This window comes from Cannabis sativa, chromosome X (genome assembly GCF_029168945.1).
Source record: "Cannabis sativa cultivar Pink pepper isolate KNU-18-1 chromosome X, ASM2916894v1, whole genome shotgun sequence".
Lineage (NCBI taxonomy): Eukaryota > Viridiplantae > Streptophyta > Magnoliopsida > Rosales > Cannabaceae > Cannabis > Cannabis sativa.
Window position 1 is genome coordinate 17,495,194 of NC_083610.1, and position 25,244 is coordinate 17,520,437.

General features: G+C 34.0%; 4 protein-coding genes and 2 non-coding genes across 7 annotated transcripts; 4 read left to right on the forward strand and 2 right to left on the reverse strand.

Moving 5' to 3' along the window:
• Positions 1 to 334: 334 nt before the first annotated feature.
• On the reverse strand, positions 335 to 2,610 carry LOC115700621 (uncharacterized). Its single transcript, XM_030628267.2, has 3 exons — positions 1,844 to 2,610; positions 931 to 1,050; positions 335 to 664 (listed from the first exon to the last, which is right to left on the reverse strand). Exons 1-3 carry the CDS (start codon positions 2,399 to 2,401, stop codon positions 653 to 655), a joined length of 690 nt encoding a protein of 229 aa, XP_030484127.2. The 5' UTR covers positions 2,402 to 2,610; the 3' UTR covers positions 335 to 652.
• Positions 2,611 to 4,133: 1,523 nt separating this feature from the next.
• Positions 4,134 to 6,601, reverse strand: LOC115700545 (F-box protein SKIP23). The gene is made up of 2 exons (XM_030628147.2): positions 5,188 to 6,601; positions 4,134 to 4,616 (listed from the first exon to the last, which is right to left on the reverse strand). The coding sequence occupies exons 1-2, from the start codon at positions 6,358 to 6,360 to the stop codon at positions 4,554 to 4,556; spliced, it is 1,236 nt and encodes a 411-aa protein (XP_030484007.2). The 5' UTR covers positions 6,361 to 6,601; the 3' UTR covers positions 4,134 to 4,553.
• Positions 6,602 to 10,067: 3,466 nt separating this feature from the next.
• LOC115700305 (transcriptional elongation regulator MINIYO) lies at positions 10,068 to 17,633 on the forward strand. 2 transcript variants are annotated; one of them, XM_061107238.1, is made up of 10 exons: positions 10,068 to 10,435; positions 10,582 to 11,527; positions 11,991 to 12,085; positions 12,462 to 12,649; positions 12,927 to 13,047; positions 13,137 to 13,394; positions 13,597 to 13,785; positions 13,918 to 16,203; positions 16,674 to 16,883; positions 17,201 to 17,633. In XM_061107238.1, exons 1-10 carry the CDS (start codon positions 10,208 to 10,210, stop codon positions 17,384 to 17,386), a joined length of 4,707 nt encoding a protein of 1,568 aa, XP_060963221.1. In that variant the 5' UTR covers positions 10,068 to 10,207; the 3' UTR covers positions 17,387 to 17,633. The 2 variants fall into 2 exon arrangements, with proteins under 2 accessions (XP_060963221.1, XP_030483763.2); XM_030627903.2 differs by having other exon boundaries at positions 10,069 to 10,435; positions 12,942 to 13,047.
• Positions 17,634 to 18,257: 624 nt separating this feature from the next.
• On the forward strand, positions 18,258 to 18,409 carry LOC115703350 (U4 spliceosomal RNA). The gene has a single exon (XR_004009122.2). It is a non-coding gene; the product is annotated as a U4 spliceosomal RNA (small nuclear RNA).
• Positions 18,410 to 19,127: 718 nt separating this feature from the next.
• On the forward strand, positions 19,128 to 19,234 carry LOC133032860 (small nucleolar RNA R71). The gene has a single exon (XR_009685447.1). It is a non-coding gene; the product is annotated as a small nucleolar RNA R71 (small nucleolar RNA).
• A 3,951-nt stretch (positions 19,235 to 23,185) lies between these two features.
• LOC115701431 (acetylserotonin O-methyltransferase) lies at positions 23,186 to 24,899 on the forward strand. Its single transcript, XM_030629268.2, has 2 exons — positions 23,186 to 24,215; positions 24,304 to 24,899. The coding sequence occupies exons 1-2, from the start codon at positions 23,412 to 23,414 to the stop codon at positions 24,625 to 24,627; spliced, it is 1,128 nt and encodes a 375-aa protein (XP_030485128.2). The 5' UTR covers positions 23,186 to 23,411; the 3' UTR covers positions 24,628 to 24,899.
• Positions 24,900 to 25,244: the final 345 nt, after the last annotated feature.

The following is a 25,244-nucleotide window of genomic DNA, read 5'->3' on the forward strand; positions in this document are numbered from 1 at the left end:
AAACAGTTGCAAGCCAATGAAGTTAGAAAGGAAAAATTTCTTCATAAATGAAACTACAACAGCATCGAGTTAAGTAAATGAAGCACATTTATGCCGAATAATAGGATAGCCACTAATGTCTTCAATTCCAAAAACTCGGCCTATCTTGAGATTGACACGATACAAACGTTATTTTATTTTTAAGTTGAAAATATCATAAATCCAAGGTTTAACAATCTCTTTGTAATCTAGGGTGATTCTACTGCAATTTGCAACACCATGAAAGCGATCTGTCCCTAATATTAGAAAGAAAAAAGAGGGAAACATTATCTTGTTAGTTTTGGTAACAACACTATTCACCGCATATACAATTTTATACCTCAGTAAAGTGTGTCTACAGAGTCAAAGACCAAAAGAAAAAGAAAAAACAATTCGGCAGTTTCTGAAACCTTAACACAAGAAAGCTAAAGATATATAGCAAACGAAAGTGGAGAGGATACTATTACTTATTGTATTTCAGATATTATTGAGTGGATAAACCACATACATTATGAGAGAAACGATACATGTGTTCAAACAACAAATGTGTGTGCCTCATTGAAGTGCAATCATGATTGACCATAATCCAGGAGAAAGAACCCTTAATCGTCATAAAGTACAAACGAAATTGTCATCACTCAGCAACCTGCAAATGTAAAAGAATTTTAGTAAGAAAAGCTAATCCCAAACTATGTTAGTCAACATTAAAGACCACATATAACCCTGACAGATCAACATGCCAATGCGAAGGTGGTGATTGTTTAAAAAATATGTTCCTTTAGAAAAAATCTTTGCTTCAAGAGGGGTAAAGGCTACATATAATTTGAGATCAGCCAAAACAAAAAAGAAAAAGAAATGTTCGACTATAAACCACGACAGTTTACAAGCCTACAAGGATAAGTCTTAATGTACCTGGTTAAGGGGATTGTCAGGAGATTTCTTCCATAGCTTCCATATCATATCTTTGTATTGATTGTGAGTAAGGCCTGGTTTTTCCTCCTTCAGCCTGGGGAGCTCAACGTCCTCAAAAGCCTATTAATATTGCAGGAAATCATCATTAGTGGAGACATTAAAGAAGCATACTACATACAAATAAATTTCTCAACAACTTGCTAACACAAATTTATCAGCAATCATCCAAAGGAAAGGAACTGTAATCTATCGGAGAGTCAACTTGTAACCAACTCACGTGTGAAAATAGTAAAACATCCATCACAAGAAGTATCAAGAACAATTACAACTACAATTTTTGGGTATGTAACTACAACACTGAAGTGATATCAGCATCACCCACTAGAGCTAGAGCTACAGACTTCAGTATACATTCAGTTCAAAAAGAATGTCTACTTATATTACAAATTACAACTTAGACGCACAATACAAGTAAGAGGCGGGTTTGCTAGCACCAATAAAATGGCCAAAATCAAGCAGAGAGTATAACTTAACATTCACGTCCATAACAATAAAATCTCCAATGCTATACCACAATCACTGGAGGAAACATTTAATTCAGTAAGTGGCAATAGTTAACATAATGGATTTTTCATTGTTCACACCTAATTTCACTTCTCTTATTCAAAATGTTAATTCAGATATTGACGAATATGACAATCTGTACTTTCACAATGCGATTTCAATACAAAAGTTAACGTCGAACAAAGAGTAGTGATCTCTAAGAAAATATCACAACCATGCAAAAAGAACACAATTCAGTCAAGAGCACTCCACAAAATTCTAATGAGGCTCTAATGTCAAAAAAATGTAAACAAAAAAACCACAAATCAAAATCAATAGAAGTGCAATGATAACAGGAAGCCGCACGCACCTTAAACGAAGCCTTGAGCCTCCTCTCCGGATGGCGATCAGGAGGTAAGGTATCAGCGACGGTCATGTGAGCAATGGCATCCTCCACCGTCCTGGCCTCAATTATAGAATCGTCACGATTCGTATTCGTTACAAGGACCATCCTCTCGTATTCCTCCTCAGCAGCAGTCCGGCTATGGCGCTTCTTCACTTCCTCGTCTTTTTTGTGCAGAGCCGCTTGTTCCTCCTCACGGCGGCGCCTGAGCTCCGCCTCGGTGACCTTAGGGACAGGGATGGAGACTCTGTTGGCCTTCTTATCAGGCTTCTTCATCAACTTCTCGAGCTCCTTCTCCTCCTGCTCGGCCAAGCGGCGAACCTCTGCGCGACGCGCGGCAGCCTCGGCTTTCTTCTCGGCTTCTTCCTCCCGCTTCTTGGAGGCGCGGGACTTGGCGCCCTCGGCTTCGCGCCAGAGCTGGTCCTCCTTGGAACGAGCCTCTCGCTCCTTGCGGTCCGTTTCGGCAGCGGTCTTGCGAGCCCTAGCCTCCTCGGCTTTACTGTTCACACCCATCTTCTTCGGCATCGTCGCTCGCCTTCGATTTAAAAGCGACGAGGACGATGATGTTCACGGTTTATTTGCCTTCTCTACACGATCGGAAACTCAGGTTGGAAGTTCCGACAGATTAGATGAGAATATCGGAATCGAGATAGTTCACCACCAACGAGAAATTTACTGGGAAAAACTGGCAGTTTCTCATTAACGAAATGGACCGACTGTAACTGGGCCCATCCTATTGCGGGCTTACTTTTGGGCCAATATGGAACGGCCTTATGGGCATGTGGGGACGTACATTTTGGGCCAGTTTCCCACAATCCATGTTCTTTTTCTTCGCACAAATACCAAATTTGAGAAGTTTAATATTTACACAAATAAGGGTTGAGAGAATTACTCAGATAAAAAAAAAGTTGGGAGAATTACACTATGATATCTTTAAAAAAAAAAAGTAAAAGGTAAATACCATTTTAAATTCCCAATTGGATGCTCTATTTTGTTAAACGAAAAATTATACCTTGTATTTTCTAAAATAGTAACCTAAACTGATTTTTTTGTCAAAATAAAAGTTAATAATAATCTGATCTAGAGTTTTTATGACAAATTTGGGTACAGTTTTTGTATATGTTTGTGCTAGATATTATCTTCAAATTGGTTATGTTAAAAAAAATTATCAAAAATTGATCTCATGGTACTATTTTGTACTATTACAGGGTCTAGTTTGTCATTTTATGAAACAGAAGGTTCAATCAGTAACTTTTACAAAACAATGTCTAAAATTGTATTAACCCAAAAACAAACTTATAAATATGACATTCTTTTTCTTCTGTTTATAAGAAACCCTGTAAAAATCTAAACAATTAAATATGTCATGTATTAAAAAAAAAGAGGAAATTACACTTTATACCCACTTTTTGTTTTATATTTTAATTTTTACTTTCATTTTACTACTCTTTAATTTATACCCACTTTTATAAGATATTCCCATTATGTGCATTAGGAAGTCTAATTTTAATAAGTTTTGTGAGGTTATATTTGGTACTTTGATTATAAAAAATGGTATTTATCAATTAAAATTATTTTAGAGTTATATTTGATTAATGTATAATAAAAAGGGTAGTTTTCAACTTATCCAAAAAAAAATTATAGATTTTAATAAACTTGTGGCATTATATTCATGTTATAGAAGAATTATTTCATAATTATCTAAAAATTGCAAAATGTTTACATTTTTCAGGGATCTATAATTTTTCAGCTTTATTTTTTTGTTGTTTCTAAAATAACATTGTTTTGTTACATAAAAATAAGGTGAAAATAATCTTTTTTTAACAAAAAAATAATAATAACAATAAGTTAAATTCCCAATTATAAAAAAAAAAAAAAAAAAAAAAAAGAAAAGCAAAATTTGTTTACTGTATAAATTTCTATATTATAAAATTTATTAAGCAGAGTACTGTGGTCGCAGACCTTTGGAATTGTAGCCCCATTACAGTACAAGTACAATCTCTGCTACATTATTCCCTCCTATGAAGTAATGACCTTGGAGCCTCTTGTATTCCTGACTTCAGTATAAGCATTTATCCATTTTCCATTTTATTTGTTTTAAATCTTGGTAACAAGACAACAGCCTTCATCAACACCAACATTATTGTTGCCCTCAACAAGACAATTACAAACAAATATTTGTGACGCAAAACTTTAAGAAATTTGCAACAGAGCTTGAAGTAACATTGTTTAACTATTTACAGCAACAATCAAGATCGGCAACAGAATATGTTCATTGGAATGATTTGATTAGACAATTATGTATTTACAAAAAAGATAAAATAGAACTGCCAAGGAAATAGTAGATACTAGTTACAATATACTTAGATTTAGAAAAGAAAAGAAAAAATGAAAATGGCAATACTCCATCATACTTTTATGTGAAAAAATTGGTCATGGGTGTCCATTAGCAACTCGGTTATGCCTAGCCAAAAATGATAAAGCAACTTCTCTAAAATCAAGCACATATCATCCTTGCGGCACTTCGTTAAGCATTCAACCAACCATTGCATTAGTTTTGCCTGCACTTGAGTTGTGTATATACTGCAATTAAGCCCTCTATAAAGACTTCAATGGCCATCTGACTTACCATTTCGACTGATAAAACCAGCTGTAGGGCAATTCCCAATTCATGAAATCACAAGGTTATCTGTTCAAGTTGAGCTTGAACATCGCCTAATGCTGAATCAGTAGGTGGTACCTTCAATTATAAAGTAAACAAACAAAATTATGAAACATAAACATAATAGGACAAGGCAGAATATACATTCTCAGTCCCAATCTCAGACACATGTAGGAAAAACAGTATATCATGTCAGCCACATTTAGTCATGGTTTTCCTTAATCCAATTTAATGTGGTTGCTAATTAGAAACACCAAACAAACAAGGAACTAAAACAGGAAACACTGAATATTCCAGCAACATGCCAAAAGATCTATGATGTCCTAGACTCACAATAAATTTTTGGCTTGCCAGCAAGAATTAGAACCATGGACTAACATACATTTAAATTTTAGACAGAGTTATAGGCAATTTACAAGAAACACAAGAAATAATCAGACAAGGATTAGGACAAAAAAGTTCATTAGTACTTAAAACCAAACGATAGTTGACAAGACACATGTGAATTTCTTCTAATCTGAATAATCTTCAATCACATAACTAAACCATTCATTTCAATTCTGCATATCTACCAAGCTCGGCAATATTACTAAGAGAAACTAGAATCAAATCAAAACTTTAAAGCACAATAAAATAGACTCAAACTCACTTCATTTGTGGTAATCCATTGTGGAGGTGGCCAAAACAGCTTTGAATACTCTGGATAGTTAGCTAAGGGTACAATATTACCACTTCCCACATCATAAACGCTTATATCACGACCCCCGAACACACCATCTTCTTGACCACCATTGTAAAAGACATAATTATTAAAAATTATACAATTGTTGCAGCCAGATAACTCAGAAGCAGAAGCAGAAAACGTGCAATCATCGCCCAAAAATAACACTTGATCCCCCAAGCTTTTCACCACTTTCCACATCTTTTCCTTTTTATCCAGCTGATGAACTCTGAAACTAACTGTTTTCTCACCTAAATATGCGTCAAATTGCTCAAAATCTTCATCACTAACTAAATCCTCTTCTGGAGGAGACAAACTTAGATACATATCAACCATAAGGAGTTCACCACGTGACTCAACCAAAAACTTCTTGTCTCCACCAAACACAGGATTTGCAACCAAAACCACATTTAATGAACACCCAACAAGTACGGTACGCCCAGTGCTATCAACAGCGTAGAAATTTCCTTTGTACAATATCACATCATCATAGGGAGAAGGCATATCAGGGATAATAGTCCAACGCTTATCCCCAGATTTGAATGTAGCTAATTTTCCAGAAACATGGATTGTCAACAACACAAACTTATCACTTTCAGAGTCCAAGAACTTGAAAACAACTTTCTCCATATACAGATTACCAACATCGCCTGAGAAATTAGCTAACGTGGGATAATGCATATAATGGAGAACGTATTCTTGACTCAATTCATAAACCCTAAATCGGGAAACGTCCAATACCTTCGGGAAATCTTCTGGCAAGGGTCTGATTTCAAATCTTGAAAGAGGGTTGATTAGACGTATGGTACCAGGTACGCTTTCTTCCATTTTGATAAGCCAGTGACCTGAGCTTGGTTGATTAGTATTTCCAGGCGAGCCAATGAGAAAAATCCGGCGTTTGGCTAGGTTGAAACCCCGGATGGTATTGGACATGCCGTCGTTTGGGAGGGGGAATCGACCCAGTAAATTTCGAAGCCTGGAAGAGACAGATGATCTCCATGAAGAACAAACGGATCGGAAACGAAGCAGATAAAGTGGGCTGTCTAAGCGTTTGGCGATTTCCACAAGCAGATCAGCTGGAAGTTGAGACCAATTCGCCATGAAGAAAGTTTTTCCAGGGAAAATTTTGGCTAGAAAATGAGAAAAAGAACACAAAAAAATTAAATGCCATCAGTCATCAATACATTTGTACGAGTATCAATCACCAACAAATATAGACACGTGTCATATTTTTGTCATGAACCTAAAGGTGAGGGATTGTTGGTTTGGTCGTTTTTTTTTTTTTAAAAAAAAAAAAATTGGAAATTTAATTTTTCGGTTTTAATGGTTATAATTTGAAAACCCACCGACCATTATATAAATGTAAAAAAATCGATTGTTTTAATCTTGTAAGAAAACGAGAGAGATGAATGAAATGATAGGCTCTAATACTATGTTGAGGGGTTCCATCTCAAAACCAATTGACAATGAGTGGAGTAGCCCATGTTCTTATATATGGCTCAATTCTCTACCATTTATTTTATGTGGGACAATGTCCACAACGGACGGAGCTTTTTTTTTTAAAAAAAAATAAATAAATTTTTAAATTTGCTATAATTATTTGGAAACTAAAAAAATTAAAGTATTGTATCAAATATTATATAATTTAAAAATAAAATTTTTTTAGTTAAATAAATAATGTAAAATATATTTTTTTTAAATTTGCTCAAATTATTTGTGCTACTAATTGGTAATGAGTTATATTAAAAACTCATATTATTTTATAAATATGTGTATATAATGCGTATATATATCAAATTATAATAATATAAAGTAATGAATAATTGAGATTTCAAATAGAAAAAATAAGAAGTAAAACTAGTTATAAAGAATTGTATATTAAATATGTACAAAAATAAATATATTATATATGTATAGTGTATAATATATATGTTCGGTCGATTCTCGGTTTAATCGGTCGGTCTGCCATTAACAGTAAAACCGACTGTGCAAAGGCGGTTTTAATCGAAGGCAATTTTTTCGGTGTTCGGACGGTTAGTGTAATCGGTTTGGTCGGTTTCTTGGATTTTTTACTCACCCCTAATGAACTCGTTTAAAAAAAAAATTATAAATATACATTATATACATTAATATTCCATAAAAAAAAAAAAAGTTATATAAAAAGAATGAGTTTACATACCGTGTCATGTCAACATTCTATACTGTGGTTGCCGGCATAATTTTAGAGCTTCCACCAATAGAAGTGACGCGCCCACAACTGAACTTTTCTTAGCTAGAAAGTTATATATATATATCATAAAAATCTAGTAAAAGAATTCAAAAAACACAAACTAAACGAGATTGAATGAGAGAACTCCATTGACGGAGAACTCGATAGATTTGAAGACTAGAGAAGAAGATACAACACAGGTTCGTTGTTGTATACAACAAACAAATCATCATCTCTCTAAATCGATCAATACTTTAATCGATCAATAAACCTATCAGCTAATCACAAAAAAAAGTAGAGCATGTAGCTTCGACGAAGGAGAACTACGATTGCAAGTTCGACATCAAAAATTGGATCTCAAAATTACTGAAAAATGTAAAATATACAAATAATCATGAATACATCATATTAAAATGAAATCACATTATACTATAACACATTATACATTTCGATTACTAAAAACAGTTAAAATGCATCATATTAAAATGAAATCACTATGTGCAATCATGTAAACTTTGTTAATCATTATTATTTTCGACTGAACAACTTAACTAATTAACATCTACAGTACTAAGTACTTTTACATTAACAATAAACTATAATCCATTATAATTGTAATCGTCCCTCTTTATAGTATAACATAAATCTTAATTTATTCATGCTACGCACATGTTTATTATTTTATTTTTCCAGATTGTATACCATAAATAATTTTTTTACTGTATACTAAACATAACATGAGTAAACTAAAATTTACAAAAAAAAATCACGTAGGAATATGGATGCTAGAATAGTGATTCTTTTTTACAATAGAACTTGAGTTGTCAGAACAAGATACGTTGACTATGAAGCTGAAGGTATACTAATTTCATCAAATTTTTCATACTATAAACTTTCTCACATAATATATGATGCTTTGAAGTTGGACAAAACCAAGTATGAGATTGATCTCCAATTTCAAGTTAGAGAAGGCATACCTCCAATAAAAATCAAAGATGATGGTGGATGCAAGTTTTATGAACAAATACAAAAGAAAAATGATGATAAAACCAAATATCCTATTTTGGTTAACATCTCACATCACCAACAGCCAATGAACACAATGCTAGAATCAACTATATCTATATTGGGGAATCTAGTTACAAACAAGGCAACTGCTACCAACAAGAACAGAATATGCAACAAAGATGGCAAAATATGTCATTGAACAAACTCAAAAATTAATGGAAGAAAGCTCCGAACCAAATTAAATAATTTTAAATCTTCATGTTGCTGAAATACACGTTGACTAGGTGTTTGCAAACAAGGATACTCTAAAACAAGCAATCAACCTACACTCAATAATATACAATCAACCTTTCAAAGTAAAGAAATCATCAAAACTTGACTATAAACTAGTCTGCCTTGATAATAACTGCAACTGGACTTTTTTAGCATCAAAGTAAGACTGAGATGTTTATCATAAGAAAAATAAAACATACACATACATGTTCATTGGACATTACTTCTGGAGACTATCCTCAAGCTACAAGCAACCTAGTTGGAAATGTAATAAAAACAAGTTTGTAAATCCAAAAAGAGGTTACACACCAACTGAAACTGTGGATGATATGGCAGACGACTACAATGTCTCATTACCTTACCAAAAACCATGAAGAGCTAAAGAAAAAGCAATTGTGGATGCTCGTCGCTACCTGCAAGAATCATATAGTGAGATACCATCAATTTTATACATGATGCAAATATTAAATTTAGGTAATAAGATACTTCATCTACATAGAGTAATAAATCAGAAAATTAATATGAATAAATATACTAATTGGCTACCTATATATTTTAATTAGATAATAAATTAATTGGCTACTTTTGCAACATGAACAATAACTGACCTAGTGAATAATCACGTCACTTTCATTGAGTGTATTCAGAATTAACAGCACCAGTAACTAAGAATTGGGGAGCAGGAACACCTGTAAACAAGACGTCATCAAGATCATGTCCAATCACAATGGGCACAACTTGAGATTTCCATGTAAAAAAATTCGTGCGATCCAATTTGAGAGTGAGAGAACTAGTAAGAAAACTAGAGAAAGAAGACCAATTCGATGAAGGAGCAGGCAGAGTAGCGGTGATCGAAGTAAGTGGAGTAGGATCGGTTTGGACACTAGAGGTGTCAACAATGGAGGCTATCGAAGATGCTTAGTCAATGACTTCTGATACCATGTAAAAGCGGTAGCAATGGCAGTAGCGGTACACACCAGTAAGAGTACAAACTAGAGAGAAAGAGCATAACCAAAAAAAAAAAAAAAGAGAGAGAGAAAATGCCAAGAAAAGCTTGTCAAAAACTGACAGCTTAAACTTTCATTTATACAACTCTTTGATATAAGAAAATAATAGAAATTAGTTACAAAAACTTAAACGGACTATAACAAAAGATTAAACTAAACTTGGACATAACTAACAAATTAGTTGGTATGACTAATTAACAAAGTTGTATTTTTGATCGATTTATTCCATTTAATTTTAACAATTTATTCAAGTTGGGCCGTTTGTAAATTTTCATCAGTGCACTTGCATTTCCATTTTCCACTTCGCATTTGTTGTCGTTTTAATTTTCCGCAGTCGTTTTCTTGTATTTCATAATTAAAGACTCAACACACTAAAACCGCGAAGGAGGAAGTGAAGTTGCTTCCAGTGCAGTACAGTAGTCTGCCCCCACGCCATAGCTCGGCTCACATCATGGAGAAGAAGCAAAGCACTCAAAGAAACCCTAAAATCTCTTCCAAGACAACGAAAACCTTCGAAACTGGAACCAGTGGTCTTAAGGTAAGCGAAGACGATGCCGCTCATTTGATTGGTAGGATCGTCGAGAAGGGTATTTCTGATGAACCACGGTCCAAACCCTTTCCACCCCTAAACCCTACCGTTCTTCCCTTTCCTGTTGCTCGTCACCGCTCCCATGGCCCGGTAAGCCCCTTTCTTTTCTTTTGGCACGGGATTGGTTTCTACGAGACCGTGTTTGGTTGCCGTGAAAGTGTTATTAAAAATTGAAAATTTCTTTTCGGGTCTTTGAGTATTTACTCCCAGTATAATTTTTGGTGTTGAATTCGCAGCATTGGGCTCCAGTTAGTGGTAAAGTAAATGTTGGTTATGGTGGTTTAGGTGGTGAAGAGGATAAAACTACCATGAAGGTTGATTCGATTGCACCTTTTGCTGATCCTGTGAAGAGGAAGACAAAGAAAGACATGGATTTTAGCAGGTGGAGAGAGATTCTACCGGGTGAAAAGTCTGACATGGCTGAATCCGAACTAAACACGTTAGGTTCAGGTAAAACTGAAAATCGAAAAAAAGATAGAGAAGCAATTGATACTTCTTGTAGTAGTGAAGATAAGCTTCATATTCAAGATAATAATAAGGATTGCATAGCTGTTACCTTCGAAAGTGAACCAAAACCCATACGGGTAAATAGCCAAATTGATGCAGAGACAAAGGGTCTTGACAATAGTAAAGTATTGTTAGAGAGGCCAAAGAGAAGAGAGCAAAAGTGTTCAACTTCAACTATAGCTTCTTCTGGGAATAATCTCGGCAGTGAACAAGAATCCATGTCACTTGAGAGTCAAATTGATGCCGAAAACCGTCAGCGCCTGCAAGAAATGTCACCTGATGAGATTGCTCAGGCCCAAGCTGAGATAATGGAGAAGATGGACCCTGCATTACTGAAACTACTGAAAAAGAGGGGTGATTCGAAATCGAAGAAGCAGAGGTCTCCAGGTCTGGATAGTGCCATCAAAGTTGAATCAGTTAATGAACAGAAGAATCAGGATGAAAACGACATGAAAGCTTCTTCTGCCCCTGTGAATTCTATGGTTCATGAAATGACGAAAACAACATCAAATGAAATACATAGTGGGGTGGACAATGGGGAGGCACAAAATCCAAACCCAACCAGTGGCGGTTTGTGGAATGCTTGGAGCCAGCGAGTTGAGAATGTTAGAGAAATAAAATTTTCCTTGGAGGGGACTGTTGTTGAAAATGATAATTTCCATACAGCAGAAACTGGTTAGTCTAAATGTCTTCTTTTTTTTTTTTTTGGTTTGGTTATGGTGTCACAAATATAATTCTATCATCAGTTGTCTCTGTTTTGTGATAATGAAGTAAGATTAGGCGACCTCTTTCAAATTTTTGTTTATTGCATTGAATTTTTGGACTTGCCTAGTTATTCTACCGTCGTTCATGCTCAAATTATATGCTGCTTAAAAATGTAGGCCAATTATATTTGTTTTAAATTTTGGGGGATCACCTAGTTAGGGCCCAAGGTTTGGTAATTAAGAGTTGCTTAGTAAGAAACTTAAATTGATTACTCTCAATTATCTTGTTCTTAATGGTAAATTAGTAAGATTGCTGTTAACCATCTGTAACAGTTTTCAAAGTAATGTTTTAAAATTCAAAAGAAGATATTTGTTTATGTGCAGTTCTGATTATTTATTTATTTATATACTTTTCTGGATATTTCATTTTACAGATTGTGTTACTGAGCGTGACTTCCTGCGGACTGAGGGGGATCCTGGGGGAGCTGGTTATACAATTAAAGAAGCAGTGGCACTCACTCGAAGTGTGGTCAGTTAATTTATTGTATTCCTTTATTAGTTTATTGTACTAACAACATACTTATTGGTTTGATTTTTCAAGATTTTTTGGAGCTAGAATAAACATAAACTAATTAGAGATGTTTGTAGATCATATGGTTCATTTTTTTTTGGCTACTGTTTTTATTTTTATTTTTAAATCGTTTTCTTTTTTTGAAAAGAGTCAAAACTTGTATTGATGAAAATAATACAAGGATAGTGTAAACAATCACGCCAGACTGCTGTAAAAAAAAAAAATCACTCCAGTCTGACAATAACAACACAAAAACTCCAAGCCTTGACTTTTGATACTGATTTAAGTAATATTCTCTTATTTATTTTGTTTAATTTCTGCTTTGTGGTTTCAGATTCCTGGGCAACGGGCTCTTGCATTGCATTTGCTTTTAGCTGTTCTTGATAATGCAATACACAATATTAACCGAGTTCACATTGGATGTTCCGTGAGAAAGGAGGATAAAGATGAAAGAGTTTCTGACTGGGAAGCTATTTGGGCTTATGTACTTGGCCCGGAGCCTGAGCTTGTTCTATCAATGAGGTGAGTTACATCAAAATTCTTTGTTTCTTCATAGTCTTAGTCCTGGATACTTGCTTTGGGTGGAATGTCTCTCACTTATTTCTGTTAGAGTGGTGCATCTGAGCTTGACTGACTTTTACCAGTATTTCTGTTTGAGTGGTTGGTCACGTGTATTTGAATTGAATTTTGTACATCTTAAAAATCACACACACACACACACATATCGTTGAGCTAATTTGTAAATTTTTTCTCTAGTTTTATTTTTTTAACATCATGGTTATACTATTTAACTCAATAGTTTATTGATTTGTAGGATATGTCTTGATGATAACCATACTTCGGTAGTTGTAGCTTGTGCTAAAGTCATTCTGCGCATATTGACATGTGATGCAAATGAGAACTACTTCAGTTTTTCAGAGGTTTTTTATTTTCATATATTTTTATGCATTATCCATCCTAATTTAGTCTACAAAAATGTACTTATTTCAAGTAACTTTTTTGGTTTCAGAAATTGACTACTCTCAAGGACATCTGTACTGCCCCTGTGTTTCGAAGTAAACCCCAGATTGATGTTGGTTTCCTTCGTGGTGGATTTTGGAAGTATAATGCTAAGCCTTCTAATATTGTTACTCTAGATGAGGAAATTATTGACGATGAAACTGAAGGGAAACATACAATTCAGGATGATATTGTGTTTGCTGGACAGGATTTTGCAGCAGGTTTGGTTAGGATGGGAGTCCTTCCAAGGCTACGCTATCTTCTTGAGGTCTCCAGCATTCTATTGAATTGAATATTTAGTTTATGTTCTATTAATAAATTAACATATTATGCAAGTTGCCAGTCATTACTTGGAAATTTTCTGGAACTGAAATATCCTGCTTGTTGCGAATGCAATAATATATTTCAATGTCTGCACTTATTGTATCTAGTTTTATTGTTTGCTAAATGTATTAATTTTATTGTTTCAGTCAACTCCGACAGCAGCTTTGGAAGAGTGTGTTATTTCTATACTTATTGCTATTGCAAGGCATTCCCCAACAAGTGCAAACACAATTATGAAATGTGAAAGACTTATTGAAGCAGTTGTACACAGATTTACTGCAAAAGAAAACATGGAAATATATCATTCTAAGACAAAATCTGTGACTCTTTTAAAGGTAAATATTTCTTATGCATTATTTTGGTGAACATTTTGGATTTGTAGGTATTGTACATTTTACAGCCACTTATTCAAGTACAATAAGGATAGGGAATGCTGACATGATCATTATTGTTTCTGTTTCTGTAAGGTGTTGGCTCAATCTGATAGAAGAATTTGTTTTGAATTTATAAAGAATGGGTTTTTCCAGACCATGACATGGCATTTGTATCAATATATGCCGTCGCTTGACCAATGGGTGAAAACTGGGCAGGAGAACTGTAAACTTCTTTCAGCTTTGATGGTTGAGCAATTACGTTTTTGGAAGATTTGCATTCAGCATGGCTATTGTGTATCATACTTCTCGGATATTTTTCCTTCCTTGTGCTTGTGGTTGAATCCACCTACAGTTGAAAAGCTTATAGATTTAGACCTTCTTAGTGAATTTGCTTCTGTGGCAGCAAATGCGTACCTTGTTCTAAAGGCTTTGGCTACTAGGCTTCCAAATTTTGTTTCACAAATGAATCAAAGCAATAAGATCCATGAACATGCTGATGATGACATGGAGATCTGGCGTTGGAGTCATGTTGGTCCAATGATTGATTTAGCAGTGAAGTGGATAGTTTTGATGGGTAATCTACACCATGGTAGTCATAATTTACATAATTCATCTGTGACTTCTTTGTTGTGGGTGTATTCAGCTGTAATGAGCTTGCTTGCAGAAGTGCTCAGAAAAATTGTCCCAGATGATATCGCCAATCAGACAGGAAGTGGTTGGCTTGTCCCATGGCTTCCAGAGTTCGTTCCTAGAGTTGGACTTGAAATCATCAAAAATAAAATTTTGAGTTTTTCGGATGCTGTTGATACAAAATTTGGGTCAGGTCTTGCTGGAGAGATCTCTTTTGTTGAAAGACTATGCCATTTAAGACAACAAAATGAATATGAAACATCATTAGCTTCTGTAAGCTGCCTTAATGGAATCTTCAAGACTATCACTACCATTGATAAATTGATCCAGTTAGTCGATAAAGGGGAACAACATTCACAAGAGTACAGTCTTTCTAGAGAAGAGGACGTACTCAAAGATGGGTTGTTAAATCGATCTTTTGTTGAATTCAGAAGCGTGCAAAATATTTTTATGAAGTTAGTTACTTCAGAGTGGCAATTTGTGCAGTCCGTTGAGACATTTGGCAGAGGTGGGCCTGCTCCTGGGGTGGGAGTTGGCTGGGGTGCCTCTGGAGGAGGATATTGGTCAGGAATTGTTTTATTGGCACAAGCAGATGCAGGATTTATCATTGATCTGCTTGCAAGTTTCCAGATTATGCCTATAAATGATATGCTCAATGCTGAAGAAATATCTTATGCTGTGCAAATTGTTAATTCTTCTTTAGCAGCATCATTAATTGCTGGGCCAAGTGATAGAACTGTTGTGGACAAGGCTTTTAAAATTTTGGTTCATGTCTCTGTTCTGAAGTGTCTTGATCGCTGTATTCGGCATTTTGTTCATCTCAATAGTAGAAGTAAGCTGTTTGGCTGGGAACATAAAGAAGAAGATTACCTACTCTTTAGTAAAATATTATCTTCACATTTTGGCAATAGATGGCTGTCACTAAAGAAGAGCAAAAAAATTAAAAGCTTGAGTTGCTCAACAAATAAGAACTTAGTTAAAAACAGTGGTTCTTTGAGCACCATATATGAGGACTCGGACACATCAAATAACATTGAAGATTGTACATCCTTAGTTGTAGAGTGGGCTCACCAGAGGCTTCCACTACCCACTAATTGGTTTCTAAGTCCAATCTCAACTCTTTGTGAAAGCAGGCATTGTGGCCAACAAAAATCTTCCAATTTAGAAAATCTTATACAGGACGCGGGCGATTTGCTTGAAGTTGCTAAAGCTGGACTTTTTCTCCTCTTAGGTATGGAAGTCATGTCAAGTTTCCTTCCAAGTGATGCTCCTTCTCCTGTTCAGAGTGTACCGCTAGTTTGGAAATTACATTGTTTGTCTGTGATCTTGCTTGTCGGGATGGGTGTGATCGAGGAGAAAAAGAGTAGAGATTGTTATGAAGCTTTGCAAGATATCTATGGTTCCATACTTGATAAGGAGAGGCTTAAAGATGCTGAAATGATTCGGGAGAAGGATGTAAACCTGTTGTCAGAGTCTAGAAATACTGACTTTTTGGACTTTTTAAGGTTCCATTCAGAGATTCATGATAGTTACTCAACATTCATCGAAACTCTTGTGGATCAATTTTCTGCTATATCTTATGGTGATCTAATTTATGGTCGACAAGTTGCAATTTATCTGCACAGATGTGTTGAAACTCGTGTTCGGCTTGCTACTTGGAATACATTGACTAATGCTCGAGTCCTTGAGCTTCTTCCACCCTTGGAGTCTTGCTTTGGAGAGGCAGAAGGCTACCTTCATCCAGAAGAGGTAGGCAAACTAGTTTACATGTCTATACTAATTAAATTGCTGGATGATCTTTTCCTGCCTTTGTTTACAGTTGCCTTTTAAGCTATTCTTGTATTGCTTTCCCAGCAAATATCTTATACCTTGCTGGAACTTTGAGCATTTATTAAGGAAAGTTATGGCAAAAGTGTATAATGTTTTTTGACAAGTAAGAAGTAGAACTCAAGTATCTTGTTTTTTTTTTTGATTAGTTTTCAACCTTTCTGGAAGGTTCAATGTTTTTATGGATTAGATGTATTTGTTGAATAATCTTGAGAAGCTTCTGCATGGATTGAATCTCATGTTCTTGCTTGAATGAGAGTTCGAAAATTATTTAGGAATTCTTTAATTTGTTAAGGTTTTATACATTAATCCAATTATTAGAACACAAATTAGTACAGATGATGTATTGATGCAGAAATTGATGGAAATATAATGTATTTCTTAATCTGCAGGATAATGATGAAATTTTAGCAGCTTATGTGAAATCCTGGACTTCTGGCGCCCTCGACAAGGCTGCAAGTCGAGGAACAGTTGCATACACACTGGTTCTTCACCATCTTTCATTTTTCATCTTTCATTTCTGTGCTGGTGATAAGTTATTGCTGCGGAACAAGCTTGTGAGGTCTCTTCTACGAGACTTCTCTCTGAAGCAACACCACGAGGTTTGCGATTTTCGTTTTTATATAATTCTTTAAAATTCCTTTTTGAAATTACCCACAGTTGCTGAAACTAGAGCATTATTACCTGCCACCAATCCTTTTTTTTTATGCTGAAATGGTGTCCACTCTCAGTTGTCAAAACTGTTCATATCTTCAATGGGATGATAATTAATAATACTTATTGTCGTTGCCACATGATTTTTACCAGCTGTGTTCTTGGTCTTTTGGAATTTTCTCACAGATTTTGCTTGTACGAAAAATTGCCTTTTATTTTCATCTTAAAAGGGTATCTGACTTCTTGCTCTATTCTATAATTGCAGGTAATTATGTTGAATCTTATCCGATATACCAAACCAGAAATGCTGCAGAATTCTAATGTTAAAGTTAGTTTACCATTAGACATGGAGAAAAGGTTTGAGGTCTTAACTGAAGCTTGCGAAAGAAATTCTTCCCTTTTAAATGAAGTGAAGAAGCTGAAGTCACTTGTACAGAACGATCTCTTGTAAGCTTATCAGAATTGTTTCCCTTGAGTTTTAAGTTTACTGTCGTCAAAAAGTTTTGCCTTGTAAATATAAATTTGATCAGAGAAGAGGAGCTCAAGTGGATTTCACTGTTGGGAACACCTTACATAAATATTTGAATATATATGTTAATTATATCTTTGGGATCCAATTATTACTCCTATTTATTTAATATGTAAAACTAACCTTTAAATTTCATGGTTCAAATAACATACATGGCTACTTGATGTGATTATCAAATTATTTTTTGAGATGGCAAAATTAGTTTAGTTTTTATTATGTTTTTTTATTTTTTTAACCTCCGGTAAAATATATACCAAAAAGAAGACAAAGAACAAAGTTTAGTTTGTAGTAGCCACAAAGGGCCAAGCTGCCAACCCATGATCAGCAGGATTAAAAGTTCTAGGAATTTGAAACACACTTTTAACCAAATCCCCTAAGTGGAAGTGAATGATAAACCAATTCGGACAAAGCCACTTCTTAATAACTGAAAGAAAATAATTTGACTTCCTTCCAGCGTCTACTAAATTGACTTTGTATTATATTCACATGCACTTTGGTTGAGAAAGCTTCCACAAAGTCACCATGCTCACTAGAAACCAACACCACAGTATAGGCCAACCATCTCGAATACAGTAAGAGCACAAGCACTATCGTTTAGCTGTAAAGGAATTTGTTAATATTGGCTAAGAGATTTGTTAGTTACACTGAGAATAGTAAATACTGAGCAGCCAATAAAAAGTGGGGCTGAATTGAATATCCAATTAGTAATAGAGTTTTGTCCCACATGGATCAGACAATATTATGTTAAGTTGGGTTGTAATATAAAGCAAATGAACAGAGGACGTCTTAAAGCATCTTTGCGCTTGGGGCAATGACGCAGCTAGTGAGGTTCTAACCGAGGCGCGTCTATTGCTGGTTGAAAACTATTTCCAAACCCCCTCTTAGGCCTGAGTTATGCTTTAGGCCTTCGAGAATTTCTGGAAGGGCTCCCTTTGGGGTAAAGCTCTACAATTTTAGTTCAAAATCTTGGATTGTTTCAGAGTAATTTTAATTTTTATATAAGTGAAAATATTATGTTGTATTTTTTTCACATTATTTCTGTATTTTTATTTTTAAAAGTATTTTAATAGTATAATGTTTTTTTTTAATGTGTATAAAATAATTAAATATAATTACATATCTATTTTTAGATTTTTAATTTTATATTATTAATAGTATTAGTTAAATCTATATAATAGGGATAATTGAGGTAAAAGGGTCACGTTTAGTTAAGTCCGTTGATATATTATCGGTCTAAATCATAATTTTAGTTATAATTAATTTAAAAATAAAAAATTATCATTAAAAATTAAAAATATTATTATTTTTTATTTTCTTTATCTTGTTTTTCTCGTCTTTCTCAAAAGTGTGAGGGTCTCCACAAATTTCACATCCACCTGAAGCTTGTATAGCATTGACAACTATAGTTGTCTGCTTTAACTGTTTAGTGAGTGTAGCTACCTGAGCTGTTAAAACAGTACTGACATCAACTTCATGAATACTATTTGTTTTCTTCTTCCCAAATGCTCTTTCGTCAAACCACTGATGGTTGTTCATAGCCATATCTTTAAAAAAGTCATATGATCTTATGCTCATGAATGTGCCTCCGGATGCAACATCATCAATGATTCTAGTACTAGGACATAAACTATTATAAAAATTGTGAACCAACATCCACTACTCAATACAATGGTGGGGGCACTCACTCAATAAATCTTTAAAATGCTGCCAAGCTTCATACAAAGATTGTCCATCATTCTGACAAATGTTATTAATTTCTCCTCTCAACTTAGCAACTTTAGATAGAGGGAAAATTTTAAACAAGAATTTCTAAGCTAAATCTTGCCAAGTAGCAATAGAGTTTGGTTGTGGAGAGTTAAGCCAATGTTTTTCTCTTTTCCTTAGAGATAATGGGAAAAGCCTCAGTTTAATTGCATCATTACTCGCCCCATTGTATTTGAAAGTACCACACAATTCCAGAAAATTAGACAAGTGAGTGTGAGGATCTTCAGAAGGCAAACCACTAAATTGAAGAGTGGACTGTACCATTTGCGAAATTGCTAGCTTGATCTCAAAATTGTTGGCTTCCAATAATGGTGGTCTGATATAGTTTTGTAACCCCGTGAGAGTAAGGAGTACATAATCTCTCAGGCTCCTTTCACCATTATTCTGAGCGTGGCCTCCTTGCAGAAGTCTAGAATTCTGTCATTTCTGTCTCATTCCCATAATCTAACGATCATTTCTCATTCCCATCAATCTGCGCCATCTCCACAGATTTCTTGGCTTCCCTCTTGTTCTTTCAGTTTTGCTTACAATATTTTTCAATCTCAATATTCAAAGAAACACGACTATCTGCTCCTCTTATGTTGCGCATATAGCAAGTTCACTTGAGATAGCAAAAATAATAACTAAATAGGTTAGAAACTAGAGAAAATAAAATCAAATTAGAAAAAAATTAATTAGACTAATATTGATGATTTTTCAGTCCCTAGAAACGACGTCAAAAACTTGTTCGTTTAAAATTGATACGCAAGTATACACATTTAAATCAAGTAATATAATGATAAAGTAGAGTATCTTTCTCACGAGGACTGATTATCAATTACCAATGAATTAATTTATTTCTATTTGATCAATTAAAAAGGTTTAGAAAAATAAATAAAGCAAAGCAAATAATTAAAAATTTGAGAAATAAAGAATGAGAAAAACAAGGATTATTATAATCTCCAACTATCCTTTCTTTTATTTCTTAATGTAATTACCCAATATCTCTTCTTCCTATTCTATTGACAAGTTATATTAAGTAGTTCATAAGCTCGTTAACACTTACAAACCCAATATATGTGAAAACTGCTTATATTCCTTTTTGTAAAGTTTAATCACAAATAAAGCAGCAAACATGACAACACATAAAATCATACAAATAATCTAGACACTTTCACCTTAAATTAATTTGCATCCATAACAATGAAAACATAATCAAATCTCACTTTTCATAATTTTGATTCGAATTCATAGATAACAATTATAGGTGATCAGTCAATAATTTCATAATTAAATCAAATTGCATGGAGAACAAGAAAAAAAAAAAAAATTAAATAACTACATTACTCCATAAAAGTAATTCAAGTGGTTCACATAAAAATCCTAAAAGAAAATTAGCTCATAAAAATCATTCTAAAACAACAAAGATTAAATTAAAAGACATAAAAGATAGATACAGATGAGAAAGAACACTAATTGGAAAACTCCAAAAGTATCTTCTGCTTCCAGTCGTTCTCCTCTGCTCCAATTTCGTCTCCAAGTTTGAATTAATTGAAAACCGAGCTCCACACCTTTTTATAGAGCATTGCTATATTGGGCACCAGTGGTACCTAACACCCTTAAGATGCATCGCTTTACGATTGGCTAGCAATACTCCTTAAAAGCTATTATATTAAACTATATGGGACCCGATACTAAATTACACCAATAGCGATATTGACACGCAGGAGGGTGTTTGACACCATTAGTACCTTTTAGCATTTCTCCTTTTTATAAACCAAAAACGGTAAAGTTTCCCAAAAACCGCAAATGCTACAACATAAGGTGTAATGTCGCGACATTTCTTTTGTTTCCCAAAATCGTGATTTAATTTCCTTATTTTTATTTTTTTTGGTGAATGAGGGAGTGCCGCTGCATTCTCTGCTATGCCGCAACTTTCACTGTAGTTTTCTAATTTCTACCATTCCTTCATTCTTCTGGGAAGTCTCACTTTGAACCACAACTCTTGGAGCTTAAAATTATGAACTTTGAATATATTTTAGTGTTGAGAACTGCAACTGAATATGACTTTGAATCCCGAACTTCTCTTTTTCAATAATTGACCCTTTTCATCATAAAAGGACTCGAAAAACACCAAAATAAACAAAAACAGAGAACTCCCAATCTTTCACCTAAAACACACATAAAAACAAATACCAAACACAAATCCAAATAATAGACCCAACATGTATACTGTACTCCAATCCTCGATTAAGAATTTCAAATCATAAGTATTATTGGTCAAATAATTGGACACCCTTAAAGCAAGTTAGTGGATTATCTTGATCATCCAGCTAAAAAAGCAAAAGAAAAAACTAGAAGTGGAATATCATGATCTAATTAGTATCTTCTTTCTACCATGTTATGTGCATGTGTACTTTGCATAATTGCTATAAATGTCACTAGCTCCAATAAAATAACATATCTTATTTTTTTTAAGGCACATATATCTATTATACAATTCAATATCTAGAGTCAATGATTTACATCAAACTGCTCATAAAAAAATATATATATAATTTTAAACTATTTGTGATGCAGTACAATGCAGTTTGTAATTTTTCTAAATATCCTGGTGCAGTGCGGTTTACTGTGCTATTATAAAAATACAAATTTTAAAATATAATTTTTATTTTATCATATTTCAGTAGCACATATTAAAAAAAAAAACCATCCCACTAATTTTAGAACAATATCCTTAATTATTCTTCTGTTTCCTGTCACTCTTAGCCGACAAAAAACTAATTGGCATATTCACGATTTTGGTTTGAGGTCAGATAAGTTGATTTACTAGTATGAACAGCACAATGATATAATTACTCTGTATATTACAATATTACATGATTCTTTTCAGCTAATAATTACTTTTTCTTTTTTCATTTGCTTCAGCTGGACATTTAAAATTTCGTTTGAAAAATGTATTGGTTATATAATTTAGTAATACAACAGTAGCAGGTGATATATATATATATTAACTACATAATATATTTTTTTGAAAAGGACATAATATTATATTTAGTAAATATTTAAGTGAACGTACGTGTACATTTTTTTACAAGTTGAAATCTATTATTAGTGATTGTATTATCATTGGTTGTTTGAAAATTTTATAATAACATTATTATTTATTAAAATATTTTATGATAGGTGTGAACTGCTCGCACTACATTTCACCGTAAAATGATGCAGTAATCACTGGCACTATTAATACCATTCACAAATTTAATTTAATAATTAAATATAAAAAAGATTATAAGTTTTTTTTTTTTTGATTAAAAACATTTTTAGATTAGTACTATAAATTAAATTTTATGGTCATTACATAAGATATTATTTGGTATATCGAGAAGATTGACTATACTAATTACATTTTTGACGAAGGTTCACTAAAATTATAAGTTATTTGTAGAGTGCAACTAGGGTCGGCTCTAAGCATAGGTGGGCTAGGCCCGTGCCTAAGACCCACACTTTCCGGGGTCCAAAATAAAAATATAAAAAAATTTATTAGGCTTTTATTTAAGTAAAATTTAAGTGTATTATAAATAACAAATATTCATAGTTTAGTTGGTTGAAGTGGATGGCATAATGTCTAAGGTAATAGGTTCAAATCCCATTATATTTTCAGGGCTGGCCCGAGCGCAACGGACAGGGACAGCAGATTATTTTTGATCTAGTTGTAGTATTTTGGACTAAAAAAAACAATGCTTGTATTCTTTCTACAGTATAAATATTATTTTGATAGATTTTCAATCAATATTATACTATGTAAATATTAAAAAGTAAATCTACCAAATAATAAAATTATATTGTACAAGCAATAATTTCCCGTGATTCTAAAACACTACAATTATTATTTTGCTGCCTAAAAAATATTATTAATAAAATCAACGATTTACATGATGATAACAAATATTTGGAGATATTTTAAAGTGACAAATATTATAATAAGTGCCAAATTACCATAATTTAATATTTAGTCTTATATTATTTTTGATTTAATAAATAATATAAAAATCGCTAATTATGTTGTACGTAAATATGGTATTTGGCACCTTAATAAGATACTTAATAGCAATGATCCTTACATACGACACATGATAGTTTTCTATTTTATATATTATAAGGAGTAAGGACTAGGAAAATTACAATACCACAGAGATATACCATGGCTGCAGAAACACACAAAGATGAGCTAATATGGGTACCAAAAGAGGTTGAAGAAGAGCGAGCAAGAGTTGATATCTATAAATACATATTCGGGTTTGTAGAAATGGCTGTAGTGAAATGTGCCATTGAGCTCGGAATAGCTGACGCCATCGAAAGCCATGGACGCCCCATGTCTCTCCTGGAGTTATCATCAGCCTTAGGCTGTGCTGCTCCAGCCCTTCATCGAATCATGAGGTTTTTAGTAAACCGAAAACTATTCAAAGAGATCAGAAAGGAAAATGTTCAAGACTCCGAGCAGCCTAGTTTATACGCGCAAACTGCTCTTTCTCGCCTTCTCCTAAGGTCTGGCGAGAAAAGCATGGCGACGTTCGTGTTGATGGAGAGCAGCCCTCCCATGCTGGCTCCATGGCACGGCCTAAGCGCCCGAGTTAAGACCGAAGTTACTTCTTTGGCGCCATCGCCATTTGAGGTGGCAAACGGCAAGGATTTGTGGAGCTACTGTGAAGCTAATCCTCACCACAGCCAGCTCTTTAACGAATCAATGGCATGTAATGCTAGGGTCACAGTGGAAGCAATATTAGAAGGTTGTTCGGATGTTTTTGATGGGATCAGCAGCATTGTCGACGTTGGCGGCGGTAATGGGACAGCTTTGCGGATGTTGGTTAGGGCTTGTCCTTGGATTCGAGGCATCAACTTTGATCTTCCTCATGTTGTGTCTGTTGCGCTAAAATCTGAGGGTGTTGAGCATGTTGGTGGTGACATGTTTAAGTTTGTTCCTAAAGCTGATGCTGCTTTCCTCATGGTAATAATTACTATAATTATATCTATGATAAAGTCTTTAATTAGTTGGTCTTACTTTTTCTTTTTTTTTTTTGAACATAATATTACAGTCGGTTCTTCATGATTGGGAGGACGATGAGTGTATCCAAATACTGAAGAAGTGCAGGGAAGCTATTCCTGGGGATAAGGGGAAGGTGATAATGGTAGAATGTGTTATTGAAGAAAATAATAATAATGTAGAAGAAAAGCATGAAGAGCTGGAGCTTAAAGATGTGGGTTTGTTCCTTGACATGGTCATGATTGCTCATACTAACAAAGGCAAAGAGAGGACCTTGGAGGAGTGGGCCTATGTTCTCGGCCAGGCCGGTTTCAATCGATACAATATCAGAACCATTAACGCTATGTACTGTGTCATTGAGGCATTTCCGATGTAATGTTGCCTATATAGATATATTGATGTGTGTGTGCTATTATTTGCAGTATAATAATCGGAGTGATCGTGTATCGTTATTTGTTAAGATACGATACTGATCTATGATTTATGGTAAGTTGGTTTGATCAATCTATCTGTTCAATTTCTTAGTTTATTTATTTTCTTTTGACAAAAAATAATAATAATAAATTTTTATTATTTTTTTGTCAAGAAAAAAAAATTGTGTTTTGATAACTTTGAGAATAATTGAATATTCTAAAGACCTTTTATTGAATTTTAGTATTTCTGTTGTTGACGGTAAAAACTCATTAATCAGTGGCCGAGAACTCGATATAAGAATGTAATCGGGTTGTATAATAAAAATAGAGATGAGGATAAAACTTAAAACTTAAGAAAAGATCACAGAGTAATTATAGTGCTAATATGTTGTTCTATTGATAGTTTCAGAATTTTCTTTTTGCTACAAAGAGTTTCCAACCTCCCATTCATTCTGAAATGAGGTATTTATAGGTGAGCTTCATTGGCTTGTGTTTACAAAATAATTCTCTAGTGGTCCCCCAAATGACAGAATGGATGTTCGCTCCTGTAGGTGTTAGGTCGCAAGAGGTGGTTTGGTGC

Coding starts and splice junctions, on each gene's coding strand:
- LOC115700621 (XM_030628267.2), bottom strand. CDS start 2,401: ATGCCGAAGAAGATGGGTGTGAACAGTAAAGCCGAGGAGGCTAGGGCT. Junction 1,051..1,843: donor GGCTCAAGGCTTCGTTTAAG/GTGCGTGCGGCT, acceptor CAATATTAATAG/GCTTTTGAGGACGTTGAGCT.
- LOC115701431 (XM_030629268.2), top strand. CDS start 23,412: ATGGCTGCAGAAACACACAAAGATGAGCTAATATGGGTACCAAAAGAG. Junction 24,216..24,303: donor CTGATGCTGCTTTCCTCATG/GTAATAATTACT, acceptor ATAATATTACAG/TCGGTTCTTCATGATTGGGA.
- LOC115700545 (XM_030628147.2), bottom strand. CDS start 6,360: ATGGCGAATTGGTCTCAACTTCCAGCTGATCTGCTTGTGGAAATCGCC. Junction 4,617..5,187: donor AATGGATTACCACAAATGAA/GTGAGTTTGAGT, acceptor TTATAATTGAAG/GTACCACCTACTGATTCAGC.
- LOC115700305 (XM_061107238.1), top strand. CDS start 10,208: ATGGAGAAGAAGCAAAGCACTCAAAGAAACCCTAAAATCTCTTCCAAG. Junction 10,436..10,581: donor GTCACCGCTCCCATGGCCCG/GTAAGCCCCTTT, acceptor TTGAATTCGCAG/CATTGGGCTCCAGTTAGTGG. Junction 11,528..11,990: donor TTTCCATACAGCAGAAACTG/GTTAGTCTAAAT, acceptor TTCATTTTACAG/ATTGTGTTACTGAGCGTGAC.